The 11370-nt window shown below is 51.9% G+C and overlaps 1 protein-coding gene and 4 non-coding genes across 6 annotated transcripts in view; 2 read left to right on the plus strand and 3 right to left on the minus strand.

The window, feature by feature from the left end:
* Positions 1–438: 438 nt before the first annotated feature.
* Positions 439–527, minus strand: TRNAR-UCU. Its single transcript is given in 2 exon segments — positions 439–474; positions 491–527. It is a non-coding gene; the product is annotated as a tRNA-Arg (tRNA).
* A 516-nt stretch (positions 528–1043) lies between these two features.
* On the plus strand, positions 1044–1125 carry TRNAL-UAG. Its single transcript has one exon. It is a non-coding gene; the product is annotated as a tRNA-Leu (tRNA).
* Positions 1126–1581: 456 nt separating this feature from the next.
* On the minus strand, positions 1582–1653 carry TRNAQ-CUG. The gene has a single exon. It is a non-coding gene; the product is annotated as a tRNA-Gln (tRNA).
* A 523-nt stretch (positions 1654–2176) lies between these two features.
* Positions 2177–2249, minus strand: TRNAK-UUU. The gene has a single exon. It is a non-coding gene; the product is annotated as a tRNA-Lys (tRNA).
* Positions 2250–2355: 106 nt separating this feature from the next.
* Positions 2356–11370, plus strand: part of ALOXE3 (arachidonate lipoxygenase 3) — a 32356-nt gene continuing 23341 nt past the window's right edge. The window contains exons 1-8 of one of the 2 annotated variants that reach the window (XM_011994517.1): positions 2356–2706; positions 3103–3563; positions 4434–4638; positions 6026–6107; positions 6659–6778; positions 7106–7231; positions 9858–9961; positions 10521–10693. In XM_011994517.1, coding sequence (XP_011849907.1) covers positions 3417–3563; positions 4434–4638; positions 6026–6107; positions 6659–6778; positions 7106–7231; positions 9858–9961; positions 10521–10693 — 957 coding nt within the window. In that variant the 5' untranslated portion in view covers positions 2356–2706; positions 3103–3416. Of the gene's footprint in view, positions 2707–2861; positions 2918–3102; positions 3564–4433; positions 4639–6025; positions 6108–6658; positions 6779–7105; positions 7232–9857; positions 9962–10520; positions 10694–11370 lie in introns of those variants that run through there. The other variant, XM_011994518.1, reaches the window with a different exon arrangement.

Consider the following 11370-nt stretch of genomic DNA (forward strand, 5'->3'; position numbering starts at 1 on the left):
GGCGGCGGGGCGCGCGGGCTCAGCGCGCGGGTGAGATGTGGTCTATATTAGAGTATCTATATAAATATATATTTCCCTGGTTCCTGTCCCTTTTCCCTGCCCCAACTTCTTCCTTGCGTCTAGGATTGTACTCTCTCTGCCCCCCAGCCCAGTCCCAGTCCCTTCCCGAGTCCCTAGTGCATGGAATAAAGTGGTTATTAAATCCCCGTGTGTCCCCGAGCCAGGGGCCTGCCTTTATCTCGACGTCCACGCCCACTTTCCCTTCCCTTCTGTCTCCCACCCTCAGTCCTGCTCTCCATGGCCCAAGCCCCGGGGCAGACAGGTAAGTAAAGAAGAGAGCAGGGCGGGAACTGAGATCGAAATAGAAACCAGGTGGAAAAAGAGAGCGATAGGGTAGGGGGAGAAAAAAACGGATAAAAGGAAAATTTGAAATAAAATCGACTCTGGTGGGATTCGAACCCACAACCTTTGAATTGCTCTAATTCGTCACTAGAAGTCCAATGCGCTATCCATTGCGCCACAGAGCCACCTGGCGGGCGGCGGCATCTTCTAGCTTACCGGTACTAGAGTGGGAAAGGGGCAGGGCTGGGGGAGTGGGGGGCGGACATACCAGGAGCGCGCGGTTTGGATCGCAGAGGCCAAGCCAGGTAGAGGGAGCGGGCGCAAAGCATGTTAGCCAGGTGAGAGCGAGGGTGCATATAGGTTGAAAAAACAGGGAGGGAGAACAACGGAAAATGGGTGAGCGAGCGAGTGCAGAGCTCCGGCTGCCCGATTGGGGGCTGCTTCCGGCTCAGGCGCTCCCCACTCCCAGATGTAGTCCCACCCAAATAAACTAGTTTTGTTGTAAATTTCTGTGTGTTTCTGTCTCTTCTCGTTTATCTGTTCTGCCATCTGCTGCTATGCGGTCCAGAGTCTCGATGGTTCCCCATTTCCAGTCTGAAAGATATGGAAAAGGAGATGGATCAGTTTGGCACATTTAGTTTTGCCCCATTCCCTGCTTCTAGTCTCTTAGGAGGACAACGGGGACACCGGGCTTTCACGCAGGTAGCGTGGCCGAGCGGTCTAAGGCGCTGGATTTAGGCTCCAGTCTCTTCGGAGGCGTGGGTTCGAATCCCACCGCTGCCAGGCCGGAGTTTTTCTGGTGGATCAAGCACCTGACATAATTCCGTTAGGCTCTACCTATTTACATGCAGAGAGTAATTTTATTAATTCCCCTGTTAATAGTTTCACCATCATCTTCCGTGTTTGGTCGTCCAGACAGATCATACTCCTGCATTCATCCCTCAAGCTAAGACCTGATAGTAGCTGCTGAAGCAACGTTTCCTTTCTTCATAACATCTCTATTTTAACATGTTTTCAAATGTTAGCTCAGCTTCCAAGATATTTAAATAATTTGTTGTATGTTCTCCTAACACTGTGTTATAGGACCCAATCACCTGGTAGGAAAAGCACAAATAACTGGTAGTGTCCTAGTTTCCTTTTTTTTTTTTTTCGGTCGGATTCTCTTGGGTCATAGGAGTATCTCCTGTGTGAAAATCAATTAACAGTATGCAACATGCTGATATTGAAGAAAAAAAATTAAGGTTCCACCGAGATTTGAACTCGGATCGCTGGATTCAGAGTCCAGAGTGCTAACCATTACACCATGGAACCACCCTGTTACTAGCTCTCAAGATTATGTACATTACTGGACATTCTATTTTGCGTGTCTTCCACACCCGTCACTGAAAGAAAACGAAAATAAAACAAAATCTGCTGTTGGATATGGTAGACACCGTTATCGAGCACTTGAAATATATGAATTCGGATGCATTGCCAGCTGCTAAATATCTTCTTTTGAAGGCTTTGTACAAACAAAAAGACTTAAAATTTCATTAATAATTTTAAAATGTTGATTATGTGTTAAAATAAGATTTTGATATATTAGGGTAAGTAAAATAGATCCGTCAAATTAATTTCGCTTGCTTCTTTTTATTCTTTGTAATGTGGCTACCAGAAAATTTAAATTCGATAATACAGCTCGCGTATGTCGTTTTCAAAGTATATTTATTACCCTCCACCGTCAGTTGCCGTATTTTGCGGAAACCAAGTTTCTGTTCCACTTAGTTTTAAAAGCTAGTAACTATTTTTGTTACTATTTTAAGCGAAGTGCGGTACCTTAAAAGGTAAAACAATCCGCCCGAACAGGGACTTGAACCCTGGACCCTCAGATTAAAAGTCTGATGCTCTACCGACTGAGCTATCCGGGCTCTTAGCACAGCGGTTACTCTTTTTTTATAAGAGAATTCTCTATATGAAAATCCAGGTTTGTAGAACCGCAAGAGGATTGTGTGTACCTATGCAGAATATTTTGGCACAGATTCAGAGGCGGCGGGTGAAGCCCACCTGCTGCTGATTGAGCTTTCTCTGCCTCCCGTTCTTAGAGCCCCAGCCGAGGCTGGGACGCAGGGACTGGAGCATAGCGGAGGCTTGAACGGTGCGGCGCCAGAACTGGCCGCGCGGGGCCGCTGCGCACTATGGGCTTCTCCCTCCGAGAGGTTCTTCCCCAGTCCCACGTGGCCCAGATCCCGGACACTCGGGCTCCCGGGTCCTGCAGGCGCAGGGCGGTCCTGGAGCGGAAAGAATGCCACGCGGGGCCTTCAGACGCTGTTTGCCGGCGCTGTATTTCGCTTTCCTGACTGGCCCTACTCCAGAGCAGAGAATGAGGTCGGGCGTGCCAAAGGCTGGGGACAAAGAGGGCCAGGCGGGGGGGGATCGGTGTATGGGGTGACAGGGGAGCTGTTCCTGACCATTTGACGTGTGCTGGAATGCGTGTGCGACTCACCTGCGTGTGGCTGCAGTCACATGAGATTTATGACCACGTGCAGCTCTCCACTGTTTAGTGATTCACACGGATGATTCACACGTAGGAATGCAGGTGCCCTGTGCTCATCTCCGCCTGGGAATGGGGAGGAACAGATCTTGGGGGACATTGGGGACTGGGCGGACAAGCAGTCCAGGGCATCAGTCCGGGCCGCTGACCAGGCAGAGGGCAGTGTCCCAATTATACAGGCGTCACCTCCTCCTTGTCTCCGTCTCAGCATCTGGTTCCTCCCTCCGCAGTGGAACCCAGGCTCCTGATACCCATCTGGGTGAGTCAGCCAGAGGGACCGGCTGTGTCAGAGGCAAGCAAACAAGTATTAGAGTGCAAGACTGTGGGCGGGGAGAGGGAGCCCGAGCCACCAGCAGGGAACTTCGGAGAGAGAGAGCCCAGGAACATCCCAGACAGAGCTGGGCCCTTCCTCAGCCCTACCCTGCCCCGCAGCCCCTAGCCCTCCACCCAGAAACCCAGCCCTGTCCGGCCTGCCGCTCTCCTCCTCCAGGCCGGCTGCTCCTGCGGCCAGCGTTGCCGGGAGCATCCCTTCCTCCTTCCCATCATGGCAGTGTACCGCCTGTGTGTGACCACTGGTCCCTACCTGAGGGCCGGCACACTGGACAACATCTCTGTCACACTGGTGGGCACGTGTGGTGAAAGCCCCAAGCAGCGGCTAGATCGAATGGGCAGGGACTTCGCCCCTGGATCGGTGAGTACAAAGGAGACAGGGAAGCGCCACCTCTGAGGGGCAGGGGCCGCAGGCGGCAGGAGCATTCCTCCTGGACTCTTGAGATCCCGCTGAAGTCAGGATACCGGCCCTGACCTCCTCACCTTCCCTACTGAGGTCTCTGTCTTTTCTGGAGATGAGGAACTCCATCCAGGCAGGACTGTGGAGAGGAAGGAGCGTTGGACAGGGAGTCGAGGGACTTCCCCTGGCTCCTAAACTCCTCCCATAATTGACAGTGGGCTTCGGGCAAATCGTTTCCCCTCTCTGAGCCTGGGTTTCCTCTTATCTGGAGGGGATCTGCCTGCCTCTGCCAGCCTCAGGTGGCCTCCACAAGGGTTCCCAGCCGGCCTAGGAAGCTAGTGAAATGCAGTGCCCACTGTGCTCAGGCACTTTTTTCTTTTCTTTTCTTTTCGAGATGGAGTTTTGCTTTTGCTGCCCAGGCTGGAGTGCAGTGGCGGGATCTCAGCTCACTGCAACCTCCGCCTTCCGGGTTTAAGCGATTCTCCTGCCTCAGCCTCCCGAGTAGCTGGGATTACAGGCGCCTGCCACCAAGCCCGACTAATTTTTTGTGTTTTTAGTAGAGATGGAGTTTCATCCGGCAGGCTGGTCTTGAACTCCTGACCTCAGGTGATCCACCTGCCTCGCCCTCCCAAAGTGTTGGGGTTACAGGCGTGAGCCACAGCGCCCGGCCAGGGGACCCTTTTTCTAATTCATACAAAAGCCAGGTGTGGGCTAGCAGCAGCTCAGGTTTGTATGCCCGAACAGGCTTAGTTGTAGATGCATCTTGCAAGGCGCAAGGACTGCCTTGGCAGTTCCCTGCCTCTCACCTGCTTGCTGTCTTGGTCCCCTCAGGTGCAGAAGTACAAGGTGCGCTGCTCGGCAGAGCTGGGTGAGCTCTTGCTGCTGCGTGTACACAAGGAGCGCTACGCTTTCTTCCGCAAGGACTCTTGGTACTGCAGCCGCATCTGTGTCACCCAACCGGATGGTACTGTATCCCACTTCCCCTGCTATCAGTGGATTGAAGGCTACTGCACCGTGGAGCTGAGGCCAGGAACAGGTGGGCCAGGGACGAGGACTACACTGTACTGCAGGTGTCCTTTGGGATTAGGAGTGGGGTCTCACAGAGCCCCAGAGTGTAGGGAACAAGATTGAGGTCAGAAACTCTGGGCTCCCAAGTAGATGTCTTCTGAAAAAAGGGAACCTCTCAAGCCCCGAAATGCGACGGTTTTCCAGATGGTATTGACTCTTCTGGAGACTGACATAGACACACCCACTCATATAGGCGTGCACCCTTCTCTCATACACATAGGAAGCACTTTGCTTTCCACAGCCTCGCTCTGCACTTCTCCAGAGTGAGTTCCTCCAGAACCCAGAGAGGAACTAATCCGCACATTGAGTCATTAGATTTTAACAGGTGGAGAAGCCCTGGCTGCTTAAAGATTTTAGCTGGAGGCCGGGCGCGGTGGCTCAAGCCTGTAATCCCAGCACGTTGGGAGGCCGAGACGGGCGGATCACGAGGTCAGATCGAGACCATCCTGGCGAACACGGTGAAACCCCGTCTCTACTAAAAAATACAAAAAACTAGCCGGGCGAGGTGGCGGGCGCCTGTAGTCCCAGCTACTCGGGAGGCTGAGGCAGGAGAATGGCGTAAACCCGGGAGGCGGAGCTTGCAGTGAGCTGAGATCCGGCCACTGCACTCCAGCCCGGGCGACAGAGCAAGACTTCGTCTCCAAAAAAAAAAAAAAAAAAAAAAAAAGATTTTAGCTGGAGAGGCCCTGTTCCCTCCCCTACTACTAGCTTTTCCAGTGTGGATGAAGACCCTGAGAGGTGCTGCTAAGATTCCTTGTTGAATTTCTGGATTCCATGGATGCTGGGCTTGAGCATCTTCAATTTCCAGAGCTGTCCGATCTGGAGAGGCAACAATAGGGCTGCTCTTGGTGTTGGGAGGAGGCTCAGGATGAAGGAGGGATATTCTAGGTCAAAGTGAGGCAAGTCAATATTACCCCATGGTCCATAATAAGTTTTCCACAGACCTCACTATAAACTCTCATCTGTCACCACAGCACATCCATCCATAGCTACACAAAATATATTTGTTCATCAGTCATTTACCAAGTGCATCTCATACACATGGGCCAGGCACCATGCTGGAAGCTGGGAATACAGAAAAAAAAAAAAAAAATACGACTTCTGCCCTCAAGGAGTTTATAGTCTGGAGGGGAGATACACATGCCAACAATTAGGAACGTTGTTATAATTTGGGGGTTAGGCTGTCTTGAATCCCTTCTACTGATGAATACACAAGGAACGTGGGGGCACTGCTACGTGATTCACAGGGATGTGGCTGTCGGATTGGGTTCAAGGGTCAGGGGGTTCAGGCAAGGTTTGCAGAAGATGTTGTTTGAAAAGAGACTTATGCCAAGAGTAATTTTCATTCCCCACAGCAAGAACTATTTGTCAGGACTCTCTTCCCCTCCTCCTGGATCACAGGACACGGGAGCTCCGGGCCCGACAAGAATGCTACCGGTGAGGGTGGCCTAATTTGACTTCTTTCCCCATCTTTATTCTGACCTCAGCCTTAATCAGATTGTTCCTAACTCTAACCTCATTCTCAACCTTGGGTGCCTAACTTGGATCAGGACTCTTATTTGGACCTAACCCCACTTTAATAGTGACCCTGAGTCTGAACTGAGAACACCAATAGTAACAGTTGTCCCAACACCACCAATGAATCCATACTCAGCCCTCAACTGTCCCTGATGTAACCCAGATCCCAATATCAGAAGTGACCTGAAGTATCCTCCAATCTCAGTCCTTTCTCATCTTCCCCCCATAAATCGGCCATGATTTTAATCTTAACACAAACCCATCGCTAACCCAGTGTGGGCATTAATGCCATCCTCAAATGCTACCCTTACGTGAAGCCCAGTGCTTTCATGGAGAAATGTCCAATTCCTTGTCACCTATCCAGAAAGTAGGTGGTTTCTGAAGTTTTAATCTGAAGTCGTGTCTTTAAAGCTAAGACTTGTGTTTATCCTGAGCATGACTTGACACCTCTGGCCTCTTTCCCTCGGAAGCTGGAAGATCTATGCCCCTGGCTTCCCCCGCATAGTAGACGTCAACAGCTTTCAGGAGATGGAGTCGGACAAGAAATTTGCCTTGACAAAGACGACAACTTGTGTAGACCAGGGTGACAGGTGAAGATTAAAGCTTGGGAAGGAGGGGAAAGAAGGTCAAGTGAGGGGCTGTTGAGGGGATGGGGTCCTGATAGCCAGGAAGGAGGGGTAAGGGTCTATGACAATGCAGTTTCATTCAAGTGTCAGGACGGGAGATGGCCCCAAAGGGTCTGGCAGAGAGGAGGAGAGTGAGGAGGTTAGTTTAGGTCAGGAGCAGAGAGGGCAGGGGAGGAGCCAGGAGTAAGGGAGACCTGGGAACTCGGAAGGCAGGAAAGAGGGAAGGAATTAAGGGGCTGGGCTGCAGAGCCCAGTGACCGGTTTCTGTCTTTCTACACCCCCAACCCCCAGCAGTGGGAATCGGTACCTGCCTGGCTTCCCCATGAAAATTGACATCCCATCCCTGATGTACATGGAGCCCAATATTCGATACTCAGCCACCAAGACGATCTCGCTGCTCTTCAATGCCATCCCTGCGTGAGGCCATTGCTCCTCTGATGAACATCTCACATCTCTGCCCATCCATCCCCTCCCCTTGCTCCCAAACTGCCCCTTCTCCCTATCCCCAGTATCCCCTCTCCCTACCCCAGTCCCTCCTCTCTGGACTCATTCCCTCTCCCTGCCCCACAGTCTTCCCTCTCTACATGGCCCCTGTCCCCTTCCTGCCCCTGTCTCCCCCTTCTGCTCCCCATTTCCCCTCTCCCTGCCCCCAGACTCCTCAGCCTCTGACTGAACTCCTCGCGGTTTTCCCACCCACCCCCACGGGGTGTTGACTGGGCAGACCCCCAACAAGCGTTTGTGCAGTGAGTGAGTGAGTACTTAGGAGCCCAGGGGACATCGTTCTTGGGCCTGTCAGATCATTCCTCCCCCCTTGCCACCCTGCCTTCCCCAGGTGCCCACACTTTTCAGGGCACGTCACTTTTTTTTTTTTTTCAGACAGAGTTTCACTCTTGTTGCCCAGGCTGGAGTGCAGTGGTGCAACCTCGGCTCACTGCAACCTCCACCTCTCGGGTTCAAGTGATTCTCCTACCCAAGCCTCTCAAGTAGCCTCTCAAGTAGCTGGGACTACCGGCTAATTTTGTATTTTTAGTAGAGATGGGGTTTCTTCATGTTGTCAGCTTGGTTTCGAACTCCCAACCTCAGGTGATCCATCTGCCTTCACCTACCAAAGTGCTGGGATTACAGGCATAAGCCACCTCCCCCAGCCCACATTACCCTCTTTATGCATCCTATGTTATTGACCTATTGCCACAGGCGTACTTGTTCCATGTTCCATTCCTTTTGTTGTTGTTGGTTTTTTTTGTTTGTTTGTTTTTGTTTTTTTGTTGAGACGGAGTCTGGCTGTGTCACCCAGGCTGGAGTGCAGTGGCCGGATCTCAAGCTCTGCCTCCCGGGTTTACGCCATTCTCCTGCCTCAGCCTCCCGAGTAGCTGGGACTACAGGCGCCCACCACCTCGCCTGGCTAATTTTTTGTACTTTTTAGTAGAGACGGGGTTTCACTGTGTTAGCCAGGATGGTCTCGATCTCCTGACCTCGTGATCCACCCGTCTCGGCCTCCCAAAGTGCTGGGATTACAGGCTTGAGCCACCACGCCCAGCCTGCAGTACTTCTTGTTCCCCATCTTTTGCTATATTTGAGGGCCACCCTGGTAGCCCCAGGTGCCCACACTTTTCAGGGCACGTCACTTTTTTTTTTTTTTCAGACAGAGTTTCACTCTTGTTGCCCAGGCTGGAGTGCAGTGGTGCAACCTCGGCTCACTGCAACCTCCACCTCTCGGGTTCAAGTGATTCTCCTACCCAAGCCTCTCAAGTAGCCTCTCAAGTAGCTGGGACTACCGGCTAATTTTGTATTTTTAGTAGAGATGGGGTTTCTTCATGTTGTCAGCTTGGTTTCGAACTCCCAACCTCAGGTGATCCATCTGCCTTCACCTACCAAAGTGCTGGGATTACAGGCGTGAGCCACCGAGTCCTGCCTGCATTCCCTTTCCTTTGATTCAAGCCCATTCAGTGAGTGCATATTATGAACTGGGTATGGTGGGGCAGACACAGCCAAGTCCTTGCCCTGAGGAGCTCATAGTATAATGGGGATGATATATGTCCACTGGGCTTACAGTAGGATGCAGGGAATGATCAGTGGAAAGATTCAAGGCATGTGTTTTGGAGCTGTTCAGGCAATGCTCCATAAAGGACTTTGCTTCTGAGCCGTGCCTAGAACAGATAGATTTTTATCATAGAGATGTAGTAGATGGCTTTCTACCAGAGGCACAGCTTAAACGAAGACCTGGAAGTGGGGGAAAGCTGATTTAATTTCAAGCATGTTTCTCCATATTATAAAATAACGTTGCGGGGCATGGTGGGGCACACCTGTAGTCCCTGCTGCTTGGGAGGTTGAGGCAGGAGGATTGCTTGAGTCCAGGAGTTTGAAGCTGCAGTGAGCTATGATTGTGTCTATGAACAGCCACTGCACTCCAGCCTTGGCAACACAGGGAGATCCCATCTTAAAAAGAAGAAAAAAAAAATAATGCTCACTGTAAAAATTCAAACAGTACAGACATTCACAAAATGAAGAATATGCATCCCTCCACATGCCAGCCCCTCTTCTACTGTCCAGTGTAAAAAGCATGTCTCTGATCATGTTTGGAGAGTGGGTCTTGGTTGGCCCTGTTTAATGCCCAGGGTGGGTGAAAATGCTGGAAAGGTTGGTAGAAGCTGGCTGGTGGGGATCTCCATGGGCTAGTCAGGCTTGGCAGCTGGGGCTCTGTCCTGTAAGCAGAGGGGAGCCAGTGGACGTCTGTGACGAGAGGGCAGCTTGGAGAACACAGGCCAAAACACCAGTGAGGGTGGCTTGTCTGCACCATAGGGCTGTGTGTGCCAACTTTATATGTAAGTACAATGGCCTGTCTTAGGGATGGTTACATATGAACCAGGGTCTTCCGAGGCCACAGAGCCTCCACTGGGCACTAGGCTTTTTCTCCCATGTGGATTGTTAGGCATCTCTACTCTGGTGATGGACCCTGTTAGTTCCTCCAGGCAGAGGGGGACACAGTGGTTCCCAGCAGACTTTAGCCCCCAGACCTCATCCTCATCTTTTCCTCTCCCATTAGGTCCTTGGGAATGAAGCTTCGAGGGCTGTTGGATCGCAAGGGCTCCTGGAAGAAGCTGGATGACATGCAGAACATCTTCTGGTGCCACAAGACCTTCACGACAAGTAAGCGGAGCCAGGCAGGAGATGTCTACCCTCACCTTATCTTGTACTCAGACCCTTTCCTCTCCTTCCTGGGAAAGGACCCTCTCCCAGCCCTCCCAGGGAGACTGCTGGATTTGAGGGGGAGGGGCTCCTGGCTTCACTGGTGGCATCTCCCAGATTCCTCTGGAGAACAAAGCACCTTCTCTGAGGAGGGGACAGAAACAGGGGGAGTCAGGAGACAGAGACACTCTGCTTGCCTGGGAGAGGGTCACAGTCATTTAGGGAATCTTGGTCCTGATCAGGGACACATGACTCTCTTCCCCCACTCCAACCACCAAGTGATCCAGGCTTTGGGTCCAGAAAGACTTAGGTTCGAATCCCTGCTCTGCCACTCGGCTGTGCAAGTCACTCCATCTCTCTGACCTTTACTGTCTAGTATTAAATTGAAGATACAATGATTCCTACCTCATAGAGTTTTTGGGAAGAAAACCTAAACCACAATGACAAGCAAAGGACTTGACAGGACCAGGATCTAGGGAGGTAGCTTCTAGACCAACTGGTCCCCTCTCTTGCCCCCCAGAGTATGTCACAGAGCACTGGTGTGAAGATCACTTCTTCGGGTACCAGTACCTGAATGGTGTCAATCCCGTCATGCTCCACTGCATCTCTAGCTTGCCCAGCAAGCTGCCTGTCACCAATGACATGGTGGCCCCCTTGCTGGGACAGGACACATGCCTGCAGACAGAGCTAGAGGTGGGTAAGGACCTGGGCAGTGGGCCTGATAGGTGGGAGGTGGGTGTGTCACCATTATGGACAAGGGATGTATGTGTAGGGTATGGAAATGGCCCGGGTTGCATTTCACCTGTGGGCCTCATCCTCTGGGCAGCTGTAGTCCTGCACACTTTACATAGAGCAGATATGGTTGATGGTCAGATTGGGGTTGGGAGGCTTTGAGGCCTGAGATGGGACCTGGTGGAAATGGTGTGAACGCGCAGGGTGGTTGCAGGGACATCTTGGAGGAGGCCTTGCCCTTGTTTTGAGGCCTCCTGAAGAGGTGCTGAGGCCTAGAGGAAGGCTGTTTTAGGACAGGCCAGTGGTAGGGCCACCAGATACATCAGGGAAAATCACGGAGAACTAGGAGCTCTGAGGTCGTCAGAGAAGAGGCTGATCCAGTCTTTTTGGGGCAGCCAAGCCCTCAGGCATTCTCCTCCAGAAAGCTAGAGACGTGGCTGGTCAGTTCTCGTGTGTTGATTTAGCTGTTGCTGGATACACAGTGCTCAGATCTCAGAAGAGGATTCCATCTAAGTTGAGAGTGGGAAGGACTAGGTATGAGGTGAGGAGGAGAGGACGCTGGCTTGTCCCAGCAGGTGAGCGGTTGCACAAGGAGGGACTCAGCTGGACCTCATTCCGGACATTCTGGGAAGGGCGGG

This window comes from Mandrillus leucophaeus, unplaced genomic scaffold (assembly GCF_000951045.1).
Source record: "Mandrillus leucophaeus isolate KB7577 unplaced genomic scaffold, Mleu.le_1.0 Scaffold46, whole genome shotgun sequence".
NCBI lineage: Eukaryota > Metazoa > Chordata > Mammalia > Primates > Cercopithecidae > Mandrillus > Mandrillus leucophaeus.